The sequence below is a fragment of the Drosophila suzukii genome, chromosome 3 (assembly GCF_043229965.1).
Source record: "Drosophila suzukii chromosome 3, CBGP_Dsuzu_IsoJpt1.0, whole genome shotgun sequence".
NCBI lineage: Eukaryota > Metazoa > Arthropoda > Insecta > Diptera > Drosophilidae > Drosophila > Drosophila suzukii.
In genome coordinates this window covers 63220825-63239369 of record NC_092082.1, presented here as the reverse complement: position 1 = coordinate 63239369, position 18545 = coordinate 63220825, and the positions used below count along the sequence as shown (strand labels likewise).

Below are 18545 nucleotides of genomic sequence, written 5' to 3'. Positions count from 1 at the left end.
AGTAGCTTGCGCAATTGTAGTTTAATATGTAATAAAAAAATGTTGGCTGAAAATAATCCAGATATTGTGCTTTTATTAAAATGGTTATCACTTTCACGCCAAGGGATAAAAATAAATATACAACATGTGAATTTGATAGTATTTATTTAAAAGATATATTTCCTTTTACATGTAAAGATATAAAGTTCCACTTAAACATAGTGTAGTTTCGCTTAGGATGTATAGTCTAACTGTTAGCTTAGAATGAATTTAACCAACACAACTCGTTTCGAGCACTAAGTAAACCATTCGGAATTAAAAACGGAATCAATTTATAAAAAGGATAATCACAATAATAAGTTTTCTTTTTCAAGCAGAGATCTGCTTGCAGTAAAACTTATGAAAATATATTCATACAGTATTAACAATAAAATAATATATTTAAAATAAGACAGCGTAAAACATTTTAGAAAATTATATTGAGGTCGCTCTGCGAACATTTTTATGTTAACTACATAGGTCTATATTCTAGCTTCAGGTATTACAAAGTCATCGAGGAGAGGTAGGGTGAAAACTTTTAGGTTGTGAAAAATGCTTAACACGCCCACTAACTAACATGTTAACAGCCCTAAGTTCTCTGAGTGAGTTTACTACTTATTAATGTACTCAATTGGTTAAAATTGTAGAATTTAATCCCGCGGGGTATTATTTGAGCAAATGTGGTATGTGTTGTTTTGGAATTCGAATCTAATACAGAAAGATTTTTGGTATTTACTCGGGATTTTCAACCGTTCTTGGAGATTTATGATTTTGTTTACGTACGATCTTGTTCACCCACGCAGTGAATACATTGAGAATGAGTTACGAAAGGGTTTTATGGCGAGTGGTGCCAATACTTAGGGGTTCACATTTATGCTGGTGCACAGGGAATGTTAACCAAAATGAAGTGCCACAACTATTTAGTATCCTATTCTATTCCTAGCAGCCTCACTGGAACGGCAGGAGGCTGTGTGCCGTTGTGTTGAGCAATCCCAACCGCTGCTTCTGTTTCCGCTGCTCTGTCATGTGATCCTTAAGTTCGTGTAGTTGGGTGGAGAGGTTCTTTATGAGCAGCTGCGTGTCTAGAAGCTGTGCCTGCATGCTACGCAGCTCAATCTGCTCCCCATCCGCATCCACAGCGGCCAGCGACATGGCGCGCAGGCGGGGGAACCACTCTAGGATGCCGGCCTTCACCATCGCATACACATAGCTTTCGGGGCCAGTGAACTCAGTGGGATCCTTGACTTTCACAAGGACGATGAAGTACAGGTAGTGCCACATGTTGTGCTCACTCTTGATGTGCTCCTCGAAGCTGACCGTCTTGTTGTCGAATGCAGATCGATTGAGTGAGCAGATGAAGCAGGTTGTTTTCAGGATGGCCTCTTTCTGCTGCTTTTCCGATCTCAGATCAGCGAATGTATCGATGATGACACCAAAAATGAGGTTCAGGACAATAATAATGACAATGAAGAAGAAAAGTAGGTCGTAAATTACACGAGCCACGAACAAACCCTCCTGAAAAAATAAATATTAGTGGTACAGTTTGAGATTGATGGATAAATGGTACCTTGCTTGAAGGCGCCCTGAGTATATCGCCAATGCCGCCGCCATTTCGTAAGCCTTGGTTAAGCGTGGTCACGATGCACATGACAAGCGAGTCGCAGGACCGCTCCTTCACCTCCCCGCCACCAGCATTCGGTGGTGCCACATCTTTCGCGGCCGGACAGTTGCCCAGTTCGTCTGGCGCAGCACACGCATCTTTTGATACTGGCACTGATATAGTCAAGGGAACGGCCGGAGGCGACGCATTGTCCTGCTCCTCGAAGTCCACGCTGACCAGAAAGTCATCCTTGAAAAACATGTAGCCAATGATGGAGAACAAGTAGACCAGGATCAGAGCCAGCACAGCGGTCAAGACAATGGAGCGTCCATTGCGTGTCACGGATCGAATTACATTGACCAGGGTCTCCTCACGATATACCACATCAAAGAGCTGCAAAACCATGTATCTTCGGAATATATTCCCTTTAGATGGATTTTATTTTTAACTTACCAGCAATGAGTAGAAGAAGGGATGGAAGATCAGGCCGCAAAAACAAAATGCTATATAAATGCAGTGGTACAGTAACTGAAAGTCAGTTATGATTTTGATAAGTTGCTTCTCCAGGGTGCCCTTGTTGCCCATTATGCTCACTATGTGAACGCTTTTAAGAGTGACCTGTTTGGGTAGAAGTCATTTAAAAGAGATTTGTCTGCATATGTTGTCAGTTTTACATACCGTGACTACTCCCAGCAAGCAAAGAGTTGACTCTGGGCCCAGTAAAAATATAAAGCGCAGAATTACGGACCCTATAAAAGTTCTAATCCCAGACTCGCGGGGCAGCGTTATTACAATCACCAGTGAAAATATTGTTATAATCCAGAATAGCAAGGAAATATGAGAACTCAGCTCTGAAAATATCCGAAAATAAAAATAATAATAATATTAAATCTATTAAGTATTTCTTGATTTATAAAAATGATATAAAACAAAAATTTGTATTAATAATCAAGAATGTTTTAACCCATTTTATATCAGCCTTACCTATCGTCTTACCTGGAACAGTGTTATCAAAGGGATAGAAGAAGGCTACAATCATATTGATAACAACTACACAATTAAAAAGAATATTGCTCCACAGGGACATGTAACTGCTTATCCAAAATAGTAACGGTTGACCTATGGATTTCCAGATTATGTATTAAATCGAAATTTTAATTCTAATAAAACAATTTTGTACTTCTTAGCTTCTTTTGCCACTTCATCTCGTTAAACATTTCCTCTGCTTTGTCAAAGAAGTCAGCCACTTTGGATCCCTGGTCGTCCCGTTCGGCGGTGTTGAGGATTTTGATTTTGGTGTCTGTGGTCAGGTATTCACAGATCTCGGGGATGGGAAAGACAATTTGCTCCAGAGTTCGATCATTTCGAACAATCTACAAATACATGTTATTTAGGGTTAGTCAAAACATTAGAGGATATTAGCCCGCATTATTTCACCTCAATCTGGGCAGTGTGCGTCGCGTAATACATCAAAGCCTGACTTGTTTTGGCGTCAAAGCTGGCGGACTGCGGGTCCTCGGAGGCCTTGAGCAGGCCGGCCAACTCCTTGTTGTGCTGCGCCAGCTGGTGGCACAAGATGTATATGTTGTGGCCCACTTCTCGCGGACTCACGGTGGCGTCATCATCGTCCGACCCGGCGTCCGGCTCATCCCCATCGTCCTGCTCGTCGATTAGCTCCTCCTGGTGGTAGGCCTTGCAGGCCACCTCCACCAGTTGCTTGGGATTCATGTTGTACAGAATGCGTTCCGCATTCTCGCTGTCACCACGGCTCTCCATTATGGCCAGGAGCAGCTTAGAAGCATTGTTCTTCAGCTCCAGAACCAAATCCATGCGGTTCTCACCCAGCGGGTTGATGTTGTTCAGTATGAGAGCCGTGATGATGTCCAATCCGTTTGACTCGTGGGTGGCTATGCAGTTCTGGTTTTCGTGACATGGTCCTTGGCAGTACTCTGTGAGGGCCTCCAAGGTCTGATTGATCAGGGCCACATTGTGCTCGTTTATGTACAGGCCCAGTAGTCCCAAGCCTCCCGTTGTCGAGCCACAGATGCAGTCCAAGAACATCAGCGTCTCCGATACCAGGTTGTTGTTCGTCTTGTTGTTCTGGTTTCTCAACAGGTTCTGCATGTCCGGATTGTGGTTCTCGCAGAGTAGCTGGAGGAAGCGTAGAATGGGCTGCATCACCAACACCTTGTTGGACAACTGGTTGCGCTGCTCCCGGCTGTCCTTGTGCTTCTCGAGCTTCTCGGCCAATATGTCCTCCAGCGGACTGTTTACACTGATCGCTGAGCTTTCCTCGCCGGAGTGGATGTTTCGGGCGTTGCCGTAAGCCCGGGCAGTCGCCAGCCCGGCATTGTGCAGTTCCCGCTTTAGTTCTTCCGTGATAACCACTCCGTTGCTCTTAAGGCCATGCTTGCGAGAGATCTTATCCAGCTCCAGATTGGCGTCCTGTTTGTGCTCGTGCGCTTTGGCCGCGATATCGGTGGTATTCACCGTCACGGTGGACTTGATCTCCTGCTGGGCATCTTTCATTTTCTCGAAGAAGACTTTAAAGAAGGCCTGGTTGAGGTCGTCGCTGAGAAACTTTTGAAACATGCCCTTCTGTATAATGGGGTTACCACCCTCTAGCAGTGCAATTCCCAATTCTACAGCCTCGACGAAAATATTGGGCGAGTGTACGGACTTAATAACCAGTTCGACCACCAGATCGGAGGCTCCCTCTCTGTCCAAGTGGTTCTGCATCTCATGTAGCGTTTTGCCAGCTCTCTGTAAGTACTTAGCCCCTGGTCCATGGGTTACTAGGTGGTGCTGTTTGGAAGAATCTACCAAGGGAGCGGCTAGCAGGGGAATCTCCTCCTCCGGCAACCTGGGCGTACTCTTGCTTTGGAAGTAGCGCAGCAAAAGCGTTTGGCGCAGTGCATCGCCCTTCTCGCCGTAGTTCACATCGATAGCCATCATTTCACGCAGCGTGCGCAGAACCTTGACGCACATGCGCTCCTCTTTCTCCTCTAGCAGCTTCTCGGTGTGCTTTATCAGCTTCCGAATGAAGCCACCGCTTTCGCAGCGCTTTCTGGCTTCTGTTCCAGCTGGAAAGAGCAACTCCGAGCGGTACAGAATATCCACCAGAAGCGAGAGTTCCGCTTCTACCACCGGCTTCAGCTGATCCTCCAAGAGGGACACTATGTCCTGCAGGCCCTCGATGATTGAGCGATCCCAGCGCATCAGACTGGCCGACTGCTGGGCCTCGTACTTGGGCTGCTTGGAAGCCAGCAGCCACTTAGTGGTCTGCCGCGTCAGCATGGCCGTCTTGCTGGACATGGTGGCCACCTGCTGCTCCAGCTCGGGGGGCAATGAGATGCTACGCATCTTGGCAGACTCGGTCAACGTGCGGATGCAGTTCTCAACGTTGAATCGATCCCCTAGCGATAGCCACCGGCACTGGGTGAGCCTATGGGCAGCCTGGAGCAGCTGCACGAAGATCAACTGGCGGGACTGCACGATGGCACTCTGATCTGAGAAAGGACTGGCGAAGAAGCTGCCCAGGAGATTTGTTACTCCGTTCAGAACGTAGGCCTGGAGGGTTTTGTTGCTGGCGGCAGCAGGGTTTGTGATGAGCTGATTGATGTCCACCAAAAAGCTCTTCTCAAACAGGTTCCACATGTGCCCGGAGGCATAGATCTCCTTCATTTCCACCTCAGTGTCGATGTAGCAGTGGTTGAGGAAGTCCACATAGGCCTCCTTCACCTCCGGCATGCAGAGCGGGTGGCAGATAATGGTCACTATGTCGTCCAGCGAGAGCAGGTTATTGCACTTGATCTCCGTGTAGACGTTCTTGCCCATGGTGCAGCAGGCGAGGAGCTTCACCAGTTCCACATGGTACTTCAGGGGGCTGTCGTCGCTCAGCTTCTCCATGCGCAGCATCTGCTGCTGCATCATCTGCACGAAGTGGTTGAAGGAGCCCTTGTCGTTGTAGAAGACCAGGACATCCTCGCCGGAGTTGATGAGCTCCTGCATCACCATGTCCTGGCACCGGCGGATGAACTGGTTCTCCGCCCGCACTATTGTCTGCAGGAACTGCAAGTAGGCCACGTGACGGCCGTGGATCTCGATGCAATGCACAAAGTGCTGCACCACCTTGTCCGTCACCTCGTTGCACAAGGCCAGGTTGTCCTTGAAGATTGCACACACGGTCTTCGCCTCTAGTATCTGAAAGACCAATAAAAGGTTAATAATTGTAACAATTAACGTTTATATTAATTATACAATTCAGCTGGAATTTAAAAAATGTTTCAATTATTTAGCATAATAAATAGGTATAACACCAGTTACGGGATTGATCATAATGGACCAATTGAACAGAATCTAATGACTATCTTGTTTACAATAGACATACATTTAGCGAAAGCGCATAATTCTACTTTAAAATAAAAATGAATATAGCTATTAAAAAAAATTTAACCTTTCTCCAATGCACTGCTTTTAATTTTGATGCAGATCGATTTCCAGTCTGAAGCGAATGTAATGACTTTTTAGAATTAAATGAAGTCATCGTCGTTTAAAACGTTATTATGGATAAAATAAAAAGTACGTTTTTCTTCTGAGAACCCGACAAATAAACCTTAATTTAATCACTGTGGACTGTAGAACACGTAGTGACGAATATACGCGAGGGAAATATATAGGATGGCCGCCAAATTTTAATAATAAAATCTCAAAAAATATATATATAAAAAATATATGTATACATAATATATATATATATATATATATATATATATATATATATTTATAAATAAATATTTAAATTTTGTTAGATTTAATTTGTATACAATTTGCAGATCCCGGGTATTTTAAAATATAGTTCAGTTATATGTAGGGTTACAATTTGTTTAAGCCTTAAAGTCACGGCCACAAATTGTACATTTTTAATACGTTATATACATAATGTTTGAGGTGTATAGTTCGATAAAGAGAATTAAATAACTTACTCCCGGGTTCAGGAACAGGTCAAGGTGGTTATGCAGCAGGACTTGGTTCTGCTGATTGCCGAGACAGAAGTTCTGCAGGAACTCGTGCGCCAGGCACATTAGCTCCTTCATCAACTCGTCGTCCTTCTCGTCGTAGGGATTCTGGAGGAGGTCCAGGACGACGGTGTGGACGCCAACATTGCGGAGCAAGCGCTGTTCGTGCTTCCGCGGCTTTACCACCGAACCCGGACCGGAGGCAGTAACGCAGAACTTGTTCATCCGCATGAGAATCTCCTTGACCTTGCGGTACTCGTTCCGCTGCTCCTGGGACAAGGCGGCATTGTACTCCAGGTTGACCGCGTCCCCTCCGGCGTCGGTGGCTCCCAGTTCATCCGTGGCCTTGGCCTTGTACACCCACAGCTCCGACTTCTCCACGCTTTGTCGGAGGATGTCCAGATCGGATTTGATCTGCTTATACGACTCCACATCGCTGTCCGACACCAGAAGTTGCACCTGAAAACGGATATGGAGTGCAGATCCTGATTAGTCTAGAACTTATGGCTTAGCCTGAGTTTTCAAAATCATGGGTACATACAAAATCAAAAGATCGGTCGGTACGGTATGCGGTGTAAGTCCACTTTGTTAGTTGTGTTTTTTTAAACTAGTTCATGAGTTCAATTGCGTGAATATACGATTATATTAGTATATATGGTATCGGATTAGTAAGGTTGAGTCTCGATTTAGAGAAAGAGATAGAAAGTTAGCGCATGCAAACACAAGAGAGAATATGAGCATTAGATCATTCGGTGAATTATTTGTGCATTATTCTATTTGATATCCACGGCCCGCCGTAGTCTTCATGATGCTTAAAAAAATACTTATTTAGAGATATTTCCTTTGAAAATACTACGAGTTGGTAAAAATTACTGAGTTTTACTTCAGTGCTTAAGTAATTTTTTTTTTATCATTAATCTTTTTTTCTTTTAAGCTAGTTTAGAAGTGACCTAATAGTTTTGATGATATTACTTTTAATGACTATGTCTTAGTGTTAATGCATTAGTGAGTTTAGTGTTGTTACTTACAAAATGTTCAATGAATAATAACACGAAATCAAGCAAATTCAAAAATAACTTAAGTTAAAAAATACCTTAAAGCTATCTAGTTACCTTATAAGTATGTTAGTATTTTTAATGTATTTAAATCATGAAGTTTAACCACAACTATTATAATGCTAACCAAATGACGAATTCACGATCCGGTTAACTTTCCCTCGCCACCTACCTGTCGAAAGGCCTGGAGGACCTCCTGGCGCTGGCTGAAGTGCCGGAAGAGGAGGTGCAGGGCACCCGATACCAGGGGCGCATAGTCGTGCATGATCAAGTGGAGCAGGACACGCAGGAAAGTGCGTCCGCCCTGTCCATCCAGGTCCAGGTTTGCTGCATCGCTGCGCTCGCAGTCGAAGATGCCCTCCGCCTGCACCCCGATGGACTCCAGATCGATGTTCTTCTGGCGGGCAGCGGTGGCGGCGGCAGCTGCTGCTGCGGCTGCTGCTACGGACTCGGGGTTCTCTAGGGGATCGGTCTCATTGGAACTACCAGGCGTTGTCGGCTGCTGCTGCTGGGATTGCTGCTGACCCGCCTCATTGCTGGCGGCCGAAGCAGCCACTTCGGACTCGTCGAACTCCCGCTTAAATATGGAGAGCAGGCAACTTATGCGATAGTCTAGGCGAACGTCCAAAATGAACTGGAGTATCTCAATTATCTTCAGCTTGGTGTCCATCACCAGTGGATACTCCTTCATCAACTGGGACACCGACTTTCGCTGCTGCAGGGATATGTTAGGAGCAGCTATGGCCTGACCCACCGATCCCAGGGCCAACGATGTCATCACCGTGTTGATATCGCCGATGGAGCGCAGAACTCCGCCTTCGGCTGAAATTGGAAGTTTTAATTAATTAATAATGGGGGTGAAAATACTATGTTAGGCAAAGTAACCAAAAATGTTTAATAAGTGGCAAAAAAATGTGAAAACAGAAAGGGCGTTTTAATTGAAGACTTTTAACCGTCTTACCCTCTGTGCTTGTCTCCTCTTCGACAGCTTGTTAAGAGAATAGCCCAAAATGTTACAATGGTTTAAAAGCTTCATATTTCTACATTACTTACAATCAATGTCCGTACTGGCAAAGGCTCCCGATGAAGTATCGGATACACAATCTAGGATGGAAAGTAGGGTCTTGGTGAGTCTCAAAAGATCACTGAAGCTGTAGAATCCGAAATATATTAAGTCCCTAGCCAGTTTAACAACCTGAAATGAGATTTTACTTATAGATCATCTTTAATACAGCAAGTCTGTACTCAAACTTACCTCAAAGGTGAGTTTGTTTTGTTCCTGATCTGTGAAGAGCCACACCTTGGTGGCTACATTGCACAGATAGTTCTCCACAAAAGCGATGGTTGTGTTGAACTTGGCACGACAGGCCTGCTTGTTCTGGTCAGGTTGCTGGTTCTTGCCGTCATAGCTGCAAGAAGGATTGCTGGTACCTCTGATTAAGCATAACCCTACTATACTTACTCCATTATTGACATTTTAGAGGGTATCTCGCTCCAGAGGCGCGCATACTTCACGGGAGTTACTGGCTCCTGGGGGTCGCGATCCACGTGGAGGTGCAACATGAGCCGACAGAACGAAGCTCTCAGCTCGTAGGGCATCGTCTCATCGGACATGCATCTGCGAAGAAAATTGGTATTAACTGCGAGACTCTTCCTTTATTGTTAAAAGGACTTACTTCAGAATCAAATCAATATCCAGGCGAGGCGAAAGCTCGTTCAGGGCCAAGTACTGTCGGTTGAGGCACATGTTGGAGAACAGATTCAACTGGTGACGATAGTAGTTCAGTATGGCTGCCTCTAGTTCGCCACCATCGCTGTTGGCCAAATCAGCCATGGACCGGGAAGTCTGCAAAGCAAAAAGGTATACTCATAACAGGAAATCGTGGTAATACTGGTGGTGATGCCTTGAAAAATGAAATGTAATTAAAATTATAAATACAATAGCCTTACAAGGGTAAACAAAGCGAATAATAATTAAACTGAGTCTTAACTAGCAGTTTTTTATAGATCATTTTATAGTTCATTTAATGATTTTAAACTTTGATTGAATGAAAAATTTAACGTAAAGTGTAGTTATTGCTTGATGCACACTACCGATGCGATTTGGTAATTTGTTTATTGAATCATAACGAAAAGAATATAAGAACTTGATAAAGTTCAGTACCCACCGGCTGTCCTGTCCACTTCAGGTGGATCTCGTACTTGTCCACCGTCGCGAGACTGAGGTCATCGTCGTTCAGGCTCGCGCTGTCCCAGGTGGTGGTGGTGGACGTGGACTGCATATCCGAGCGATCCTCATCGTCGCCGGTCACCTCGGCCAGAGTGGCCAGACACACGTCCTCGGAAGTGCCCTTGAAGCAGCGCGCCGAGGTGGAGCCGCTGCGCAGAGCCTTCACCTGCGTCTCGATCAGTATGTCCTTGTTCTTGTCGCTCAGCACGCTCTTGCAGATTAGTTCCTGGGTGACGGCGATCGCCTTGCGGTTGGACACGCACAGGTCGGAGAGGTAGTCGAGGAACCGCGAGTCCCAGTTGTGCATGTTCTTCCGCACCAGACCCACGAAGGTCTCGATCTCGGCGGCGGTGATGTGCTTCTCCAGCAGCTTGCGGTTGTTGTGCAGCAGAGCCGTGATGGTGTCCTCTGCCAGGATATCGTACCCAATCTGCTTCTGCATCAGGCCAAAGTGCTTGGCGATGTACTCCTGGTTCTTCCGATAATCCTGCTGCGAGAGCCTCAGGATGCGATAGCACAGCCGGAAGATGTTCTTGTACGGTGCGTTCTTCGGGTCACCGAGCTCGTCCAACCGGAGAAATGGACCGTCGCCGGCCGTGTGCTCCTGAAAAGGTCCCTGCAGAATCTTAAACAGCTGCTTGAGGATGTACTGCTCGCGGAGCAGTTTCTGCCGATCCCTGATGGGATTCTTTATGGTGAATTCCAGTGCCTTTGTTTTGTTCTGCTCATTCTCCATCCCGGCTATGAAGTAGACTATGTCCTGCAGCAGCGAGATCAGCGCCCGCCGCTCGTTGATGGAGATGCTGCCGTTGTCCAGCTTGCTGGTCACCGTGGCCAGCACCTTGCACGCATCGTTGGCGAAGTCCAGGTCGCGCACCTCCACCGGCGAGACGGGGATCAGCGCAAAGGCCTCCTTGTCCTCCTTGATGGGCGAGCAGCAGACCATGGACATCACCGGCTTGTCGTCGTCCGCATCGATGGGGATCGAGGTGGCGTGGACCCAGGTGTTGGAGCAGATGTGCTGCAGGCGCACGTAGCTCGACTGCGGCACCAGGCTGTCCGGTCGAGCCATGGTGGTAGCGTCCAGGACAAACACCGAGGCAATGTCCGCAGAGTACGGAACGGACACGAGGCGGTACTGCTTGCCCTTGGGCTTGTCTGAAAGGTAGGACAAGAAAATTCAAATTAAATCTCCTTATAATATACAAAAGTGGTAATATCTATAGTTTTTATATCAAGGAATCGCTTATGGTGAAATAAAGGGGGATAAGTAAGCAAGCAAATGGATACCCATATGTATATGTAGGGAAAATGTTATTTAAAAGGCTATTTAGGTACTTGAAATCTATTCTATCACTATTCTTACAGATAAGCTATGTTTTGATACCACTTACCATTGATGGTGGAGTTCATGGTGGAGCAGCTCAGTCCCGAATCGCCCAAATGAAGCTCGTGTCCGGATGCGGATGCGGCGGAAATGCCGCCGGTGGACACATCGACTTCCGCCTCGGCTGCCAGGTAGTGGCCAGTGGCCAGGTGTTTGAACCGGTAGAGGGAGTTCCAGTCGCCGGCTCCGCCACGGCAAGAGTCGTGCTGGACCACCTCGATCTCCCAGAGAGCCTTGCTGCTGGTGGCCGCCGTGGCACTGGTGCGTCCGGTGGTGCGGAGGAAGACATGGTACTGCTTCTTGTACTCGTCCATGGTAAGGAACTTCTCCTGCTCGGCGTGGAACAGGCGCACCACATCGCCGCCCTTGAGGATGTGCTCCTGGTTCTCCTTGTGCTCCATGAACAGCGAGATCTTCCACGAGGTGGACGAGTTGAGCACGTTGACCTCCTTGCAGCCGGGGTTGTCTGGCAGCTCGTAGTTGGCCGCGACATGGAGATTCTGCTGGTCGGCGTTAACCGGACTGAGGATCACCTTGTCGCCCACGACCACGTAGTCTCCGATGGAGCGCAGCTTGTAGAAGGGCTTTATGTAGAACCAGGAGCCCTCATTGCCATTGGCGTCCAAGTAGACCCGCATCGCATTCTTCTCCAGCAGCGACGGCAGCCGCTTGTTGACCGTCAGATACTTGTTGGACTTCAGATGCAGGAGCTGCACCACAGCCCGTCCATATTGGATTGAGGTCCCCAGCAGTTTTTTGTTCTCCGTCTCATTCTGTTTCTTCTCGATCTCCGCAGCGTGCTGATAAATAAATGTATATAAATAAAGCGTAGTTACTAATCAACAGATACATTACTTGGTTTAAATAGTAAGTTATTAAACTAAAAGGGCATTTGAAATTTGAAAAATTATTTAAAAACGAATTTAGCAGTGGTTTAGATAATTATGCAGGCCAGTTCCTAATTTGATTTGCGCAAAAGTTTATATTAAGCCGGTTATAAACTAGATATCTTAGTTATTAAATTAATTATCTTATTTCTATAACGGTTCAGTTAATATTACAATATTGACTAAAGGCTTCCCAAGTTGCATATAAAACATATCCAAACTCAAAGCGAATTCGATAAAATTTGTCGAATGTAAACAATAATAACAGGCCTGATAGATTCGAGTTAATAAAAGCAAACAAGCTAGTGAGATACAGACACGCATCTTCCTAAAGTTAGTTTTATGTTTTATTTAACTCTAAAATATGTGTTGAGTTGTATATATATTTTCTTATAAATATTCTTTGACTTACGTGCAAACGCTTGAGCAGATTGGGATCGGTATTAGAGCTGGCCGATTGTTTAGCTGCTTTCCAAAATTGCTTCTGCGCGGAATATCGGTTCATGGGACATATTTTGATGAGGCAGTCTAAAGACATATGGATGTTTTAGTATCTTTCAACTATTAAAGGTTATATTCACTTACCCCTGAACTTTTTGGGCGGGCAGCTCAGGTCCCCGGCCTCGGGACACACCACTGTTCGATCGTCCACCAATCTGGGAAACAAACCGCATATTTAGTGGAATATTCCACAACAGGTGGCACCAGGGATCCTCCAGAGCCGGATGCTTCGCTCGTTAACATCTCGTTCAGCCTGGACAATGGTACTTACCCGAGTGTGCTCAAGAAACCGCAAACGCTGCCCTCCGCATACAGGGACACAATGTCCCCCAAGTGCAGGAAGCTCGCAGAGCCAATTATATTGTCGCCCATGTCCGTAGCCTTCTGTGGGTCGGGGCTCGAGGTGAGGATTGGATCGGGGCAGGGATCGGGGGTGCCGAGTGTGTGGAGTGGCTGCCGCCGAGTGGCGCAACAAAGGGCCTCCGCCCGATGCTCCCCACGTGGCTGCTCCTGTTGCTGTTTCTGTTCCTCAGCTGGGAGCTATTGTTCTGAAGCGCAGTCGGTTACGCGAGTTAATTGCAATGATTTGTCGTCCTCGTTGTGTCCTGCGGGGATTAGCAAGGGGAAAGAGCGTGAGTTTGCTTACATCTCGAGGGGCACATCGAGAATGCTCTTTAGGATGATTCCTAATGTTTCAAGATCCCAGGTTTGAGTTTGCAAACAAAATGGGTTCGAATCGAACCGTACGTGAAATGTTTATAATGGGGTCTCCAAACATCTTAACAAATTTTTAAAAAGTTATTAAATTTAAATCGAAGATCAATGATTCGCTGGATATGCAATAGATATTTCATTAGCCAGTGATGATGTTAAATATTCCTTTTGAAAAAACAAGTACGATATTTTATAAGATATTCTCGTTTGACTTGCTGGTAGACGAATTTTCCAAAATATATGAATAATCCAATTTTGGAATTGGAAAATATAATCTTCTAATAGTTTCTCCGAGAAGGATATTCAAGGAAATAAGGCTGTTAAACATCAATAAAAGGCCTTCTTGCTTTACAATTTCTATGTAATCCTGATAAATTGCAAGAGATCATTTTTCAAATAGATTCTAGCGAATATGTGTATCAGTCAAGGATCGTGAATCTCTCAAGAAACATTTTTAGGCTTAGCCTTAATTACAATGAATAGTGGGAGTTTTAGTTTTAGTTATATGAAAAGTTGGACCTTTCTAGGAAATATTTTATCTCGGTGCACATATATTCGATTTAATTTTCTAATTGCTTAGTATGAACCATGCTTTTAGTAAGATACAAAAAATACCAAGGCAGCATTGAGTGCTTATAAAATATTCATGAAAAGTCGGTCGACCACCCCACATCACTCTGAAGCGTGCCTTGGGACACCCTGACGTATGCTTAATATTTCCACCCCTTAGCGAAGATAGCAAGTCGTCTCTTTAATACTTCCAATAAATATTTCTCCCTGGTGTACGCCTTCTAAATGTACCAACTAAAGTTGTCACTTTTAACGATTTTTGTACACGACGCTTTAAGCTTTTTATGATTTCTGTCTTTATTATCGCTCATAATGTCTGCATTGCGAGTGAAAAGAACAAATACATACATTTCCACATTAGATCACAAAGGAATGAGGCAAATGCTTCCATTGTTTCACAAGTTTCATGTAGGCGAAACGTAAAAGTTCTAAAAGGGGTATTGTTTGAAGGATTCTTGAAAGTTTTTGTAAAAAAGTTTCAAGTCGATTTCAGCCATTTTTATTCGATTTTCTAAGTTTCTTGGGGTGAAACGAAAAACGTTTTAATATTTAACAACGAATTTGATTTAACTTTTTAGTTAAGATTTTTAGTTAAGATATTAGTTTACTCGATTTAAGTAATTTATAAAATTGTTTGTTGGGAAAATACATAGATATATAGTAAGATAGACAGCATAAGCATTTAAATTTAGTGTTTTTATACGGTTTAAAAGGATTTTAATATAATTTAAAACATACTTGATAGAGTTAAACCCCCTGTTTTATTAATAAATTTTCGGTTGATTGCAGTATAAAGTTTGAACATAAATCGTGGATAAGTATTCAATTAGTTTTTGTTATAAATGTATCCAAACGGACGTTCACAAGTGTTGTTTATTGATTTATTAAATGTTTGCCTCATCCAAACTTATTTTTGGCGTATCCCGTGAGTTATTTATTCGTAATTTCTATTATTCCAATGTATTTGTTACTGGTGATTAGTTCGACTTAGGACGATACATCATGGGCATACTAATGAGCTGAGTAGGCCGCGAAACACGGCGGAGAGCTTAGCGGTAGAACCCATTCGATTGATGTACAGCTCCTGTTAATCAGATTGATTGGCATAACAATTACCGAAGACGTTTCCTTGCGCCCCCAAACTTCAGTTTAGACAGAGCTTACGAGCTCAAGAATTCCGCCAAAAACAGCACTTGAGAGGAGGAAATGAGAAATTCATAACCTCGCTCTAGGGCGAGCCACTTTGTGGGTCAGGAATTCAACGAAATCCGGCTCAGAATGGCGGCATGGCAACACCCAGCTGCTCAAATATGTTCATCTTGTTAGCAGTGATGGAGGGAAGCAGATGACTGAAGGCAGGAAACGAGAACCCCTTCCCCCACAAGGACCAAGGAATCCGGAGGGCACAGTGGGCCCTGCAAGGCAGCTGAGCCCTCCCACTCCTTCCAATCAATAGGTTCTTGGGGTGCGGAGCATTTCACGTTTTCCGGATGACGATTAAATCTGTTTGCCAACATGGCAATTAGTTTTTATCACAACAAATTGTGGCGATGTTGCCTAATCTATGGCTTGCCATACACCCCTTATAGCTGATGGGCAATTAAAACGGAATTTATTCGACTATAAACTTGGCTAACAGGGGCTTCAATCAAATTAGGCGGTCGAATAACAATAATCAAGCAGTTAGCTTAAACAAATCACACGCGAAATGTGGATACACACACAGGGCCTCAGTATCTACGAGTGGGAGCTCAGATATTTGCCTATTTTTTCACTTTCGTTTTATTGTGGCGGAAGCTGGCACTGCCAGTGCCCCACGAAGACTTCCCTGGGATCTGTTTTTCCAGGTGTACATTTTCATACCGTCGGCCAAGTGGCCAAGTGGCCAAGTGGCCACTGCCCAGCAGGCACTTACACTCGTTTTTATTGTTTGGGCGCTGTGTAAACACTGAATATCGTTGCACGCGGCCGCGGATCTTTAACAAATAGCAAACTGGTATGATTAATGTGGGGATTTTGGGGGCAGCTCTTTGAAGTTTAATTTGCAGCAGCCCGACGAGACAGAACGGTCCACAGACACCGAGCGCTGGAGCGAAAATGTTGGCCAAAGTTCGCCGCAATCGGCCCGAAAAGCTGGGGCCCGAGCTTGCAGAAGCTTTTCCGATTTTCCGCTCCGCCTTTGAGTGGAATCCGGACCACTTTCGCTCAAGGCAGCCCGCTTTTCCTTTCATTCATATGTAGCCTCTGCTGAGCCCACCCCCTCGATATGCTTTACGCATCAGCACTGCGAATTAGCTGGGTTAGTAGTGCCACTGGCGTTGCGAATGGGACCTGAGTAAGATTCACTGTGTGCCTCCGCCTGAGTGGCTCTGCCTTTGGCTTCTCAGCCCGAGCATGTGCAGATTTGATTTTCCGCCTTCTCACGGGTCTTCGGCTGGGGCCTAATGCGATTTCGCCCACCGGGTCAAGGTCGCCCGTGCGACTCTTGCATGCAGATTCAAAGCCAGTGTGCCCCCTCGATAAAGGCCTTTGTTGAACCATGAATGGGAAAATTCTTTAAAGTTCGTTTTAGCCAGATTAGTTGGCCCTGGCAGCACATAGATTCGTTCTGCTGAAATTAATGCGTTGGTGGCACGGAGGGAAAACAATAAACAATGCTTCTTTCGAGTGCAACCCACTTTTGCTGAAATGATAGCCTAAGGTTCTTTAAGAACAGAACCATGTAAGAAAGCTACCTACAACGTTTCCCCATTTAATTCATATATATTTAATAAGACTTTTTGCAAATAACTTAAGCAAATGAAAACAAACACTGAATTTTGTTTTTATACTAAAAACGTTTAGTTTTTTTTGAATAGATAAAATTGTTGTCTGCTGTGAGTAAGAGCAAACAACAAACATAAGTACTTGGTATTTTCTTAAATTTATCTTTTTGAAAAAAGGGCTAAACTTGAACAAGATTAAATATTTTGCTTAAGTTAATCAAATTTAGTTTTCCCTTTAAATTTGATTACACTCCAATATTTAGCAAGAATGTTACAAAATAAAGATGTATCACATACATACATATGTATGTAAACACAAACTGTTTGAGCTCAGTAAAATACGGATTTTTTAAGGAAAGGCAGAGATTCTCTTGAACAGTCAGCTGAGTTATAAATCAATGGTAGCAAGGTGATGCCATTTCCGAATTTGTAGTAAATATTATTCTTTAGACTTTCGTATTGTGGTTTTTGCTATTCAAAAGCTTATGTAAGCTAATTATATGTTTACGTTTGCCCTTTCAGAACAAGTGGGTGGAGACCTAACCAAAAACAGGGTCTTAAATATGTTTATAGTTTTAATAACTTTTAAAAACTGACATTTTTTTAAAAATCAAATTTATTAAAAAGTAAACAGTTTAAAAAATGTATATTATAATTTAACAAGTATTATTTTTCGATGCTTTCTTAAAAATGGAAAACTATTAATAAGCCCTATTGTTTTACCTGAGTTCAATAGACAATTACTTCTTTTGGAAATCACTTTAGATATAACTAGTTCTCATATTGCTTTTGCAATCTCTACAAAAATATTTTTAGTTGCAACAATAATTCTTCTCTGCCAACTGGTGGACTGACCTAGCTCACCACCGGCACAGTCACATTTCCCGACTTATCAACGTCACCTGACTGGCGAGGATATCACGCTATCGGCATATCGGGCTCGGCGGTTTAAACTAGTCGAGTGATTACGCAGCGCTTAAAAAGCCATCATTTAAACAGACTAACAGGTGCGTAAATTAGCGCTCGGCGGTCAAGCCAAAAAGAGAGCTTTGGTCGAATCACATGCGTGGGAAAGGCCAAACAAACAGAAACAACAAAGAGCCACAAGTGGTTGGCATGCAAACAGATGCAGACGTCGGCGTCGGCGGCGCAGCAGCAGCGCAGTCGGCGGCAACGGAGGCGCCGGTCAGCTGACCGGAATCGTGTGCGGCGCCAAACAGCTGAGAGCCAAACAAAATGAACCGCTGAGAGCGGGAAAACACGACCCTCCTAACGGAATTTGTTTACATGCCAGTGCGCAGGCGTGGCTCAGCTTTGGGCCAGCTTAAAAGCTCCGCCGGGGAGCTTAAAGCCCGAAAGTTGAGGGATTTCGGAGGAAGCGAGATGGTTTTTCAGTTGCCGAGCATCGCGCAAAGCGCCACGTTGTCCTTCGCAGCCCCGGAAAAGCGAGGAAGAGCTGGGAAAAGCGGAAAAGCCTGGCGTCGTGTTGAGCGGGCGTCGAAAAGTAGGCAACACTTGCTCCTGCTGCCTGGCTACGGTGCGTATGGGTGATGTGATGCTGTGGTGCAGCGAAATCCGATACGGAAAGCTCCGTCTGGGCAAAAATTGTCAGAGAATCGGAATTAACAGAAATAACACAAATTACACATTTCCCCCCGTTCAAAACACCGAAAATTTCCAGTGAAAACAGAAGAACAAAGGGGATAAAAGTTCGTCCTGTGTGCGTGTGATAAAAGTTGCCTCTGTGTGCGTGCGTCTGTGAGGGTGTGTGTGCGCGCAAAAAGAATAGAGAAAGCAAAG

General features: G+C 44.7%; 2 protein-coding genes across 5 annotated transcripts in view; one reads left to right on the top strand and one right to left on the bottom strand.

The window, feature by feature from the left end:
- Positions 1-127: 127 nt before the first annotated feature.
- The window catches only part of Itpr (Inositol 1,4,5,-trisphosphate receptor), a 24984-nt gene continuing 6566 nt past the window's right edge, over positions 128-18545 (bottom strand). For 3 of the 4 annotated variants that reach the window (XM_070996996.1, XM_070996998.1, XM_070996997.1), the window contains 18 exons: positions 12968-13301; positions 12781-12851; positions 12608-12723; positions 11316-12108; positions 9860-11079; positions 9368-9537; positions 9154-9309; positions 8947-9100; positions 8745-8886; positions 7864-8513; positions 6604-7095; positions 3056-5821; positions 2799-2991; positions 2603-2737; positions 2297-2469; positions 2072-2236; positions 1586-2011; positions 128-1533 (listed from right to left, as the gene is read on the bottom strand). In XM_070996996.1, the coding sequence (XP_070853097.1) occupies positions 967-1533; positions 1586-2011; positions 2072-2236; positions 2297-2469; positions 2603-2737; positions 2799-2991; positions 3056-5821; positions 6604-7095; positions 7864-8513; positions 8745-8886; positions 8947-9100; positions 9154-9309; positions 9368-9537; positions 9860-11079; positions 11316-12108; positions 12608-12723; positions 12781-12851; positions 12968-13068 (8490 nt within the window). In that variant the 5' untranslated portion in view covers positions 13069-13301 and the 3' untranslated portion in view covers positions 128-966. The remainder of the gene's footprint in view (positions 1534-1585; positions 2012-2071; positions 2237-2296; positions 2470-2602; positions 2738-2798; positions 2992-3055; positions 5822-6603; positions 7096-7863; positions 8514-8744; positions 8887-8946; positions 9101-9153; positions 9310-9367; positions 9538-9859; positions 11080-11315; positions 12109-12607; positions 12724-12780; positions 12852-12967; positions 13302-18545) is intronic. The other variant, XM_070996999.1, reaches the window with a different exon arrangement.
- Positions 18145-18545, top strand: part of Nmdar1 (NMDA receptor 1) — a 16948-nt gene continuing 16547 nt past the window's right edge. Inside the window, exon 1 of the mRNA XM_036818999.3 lies at positions 18145-18282. The gene's annotated coding sequence lies outside the window, so the exon portion shown is untranslated. The remainder of the gene's footprint in view (positions 18283-18545) is intronic.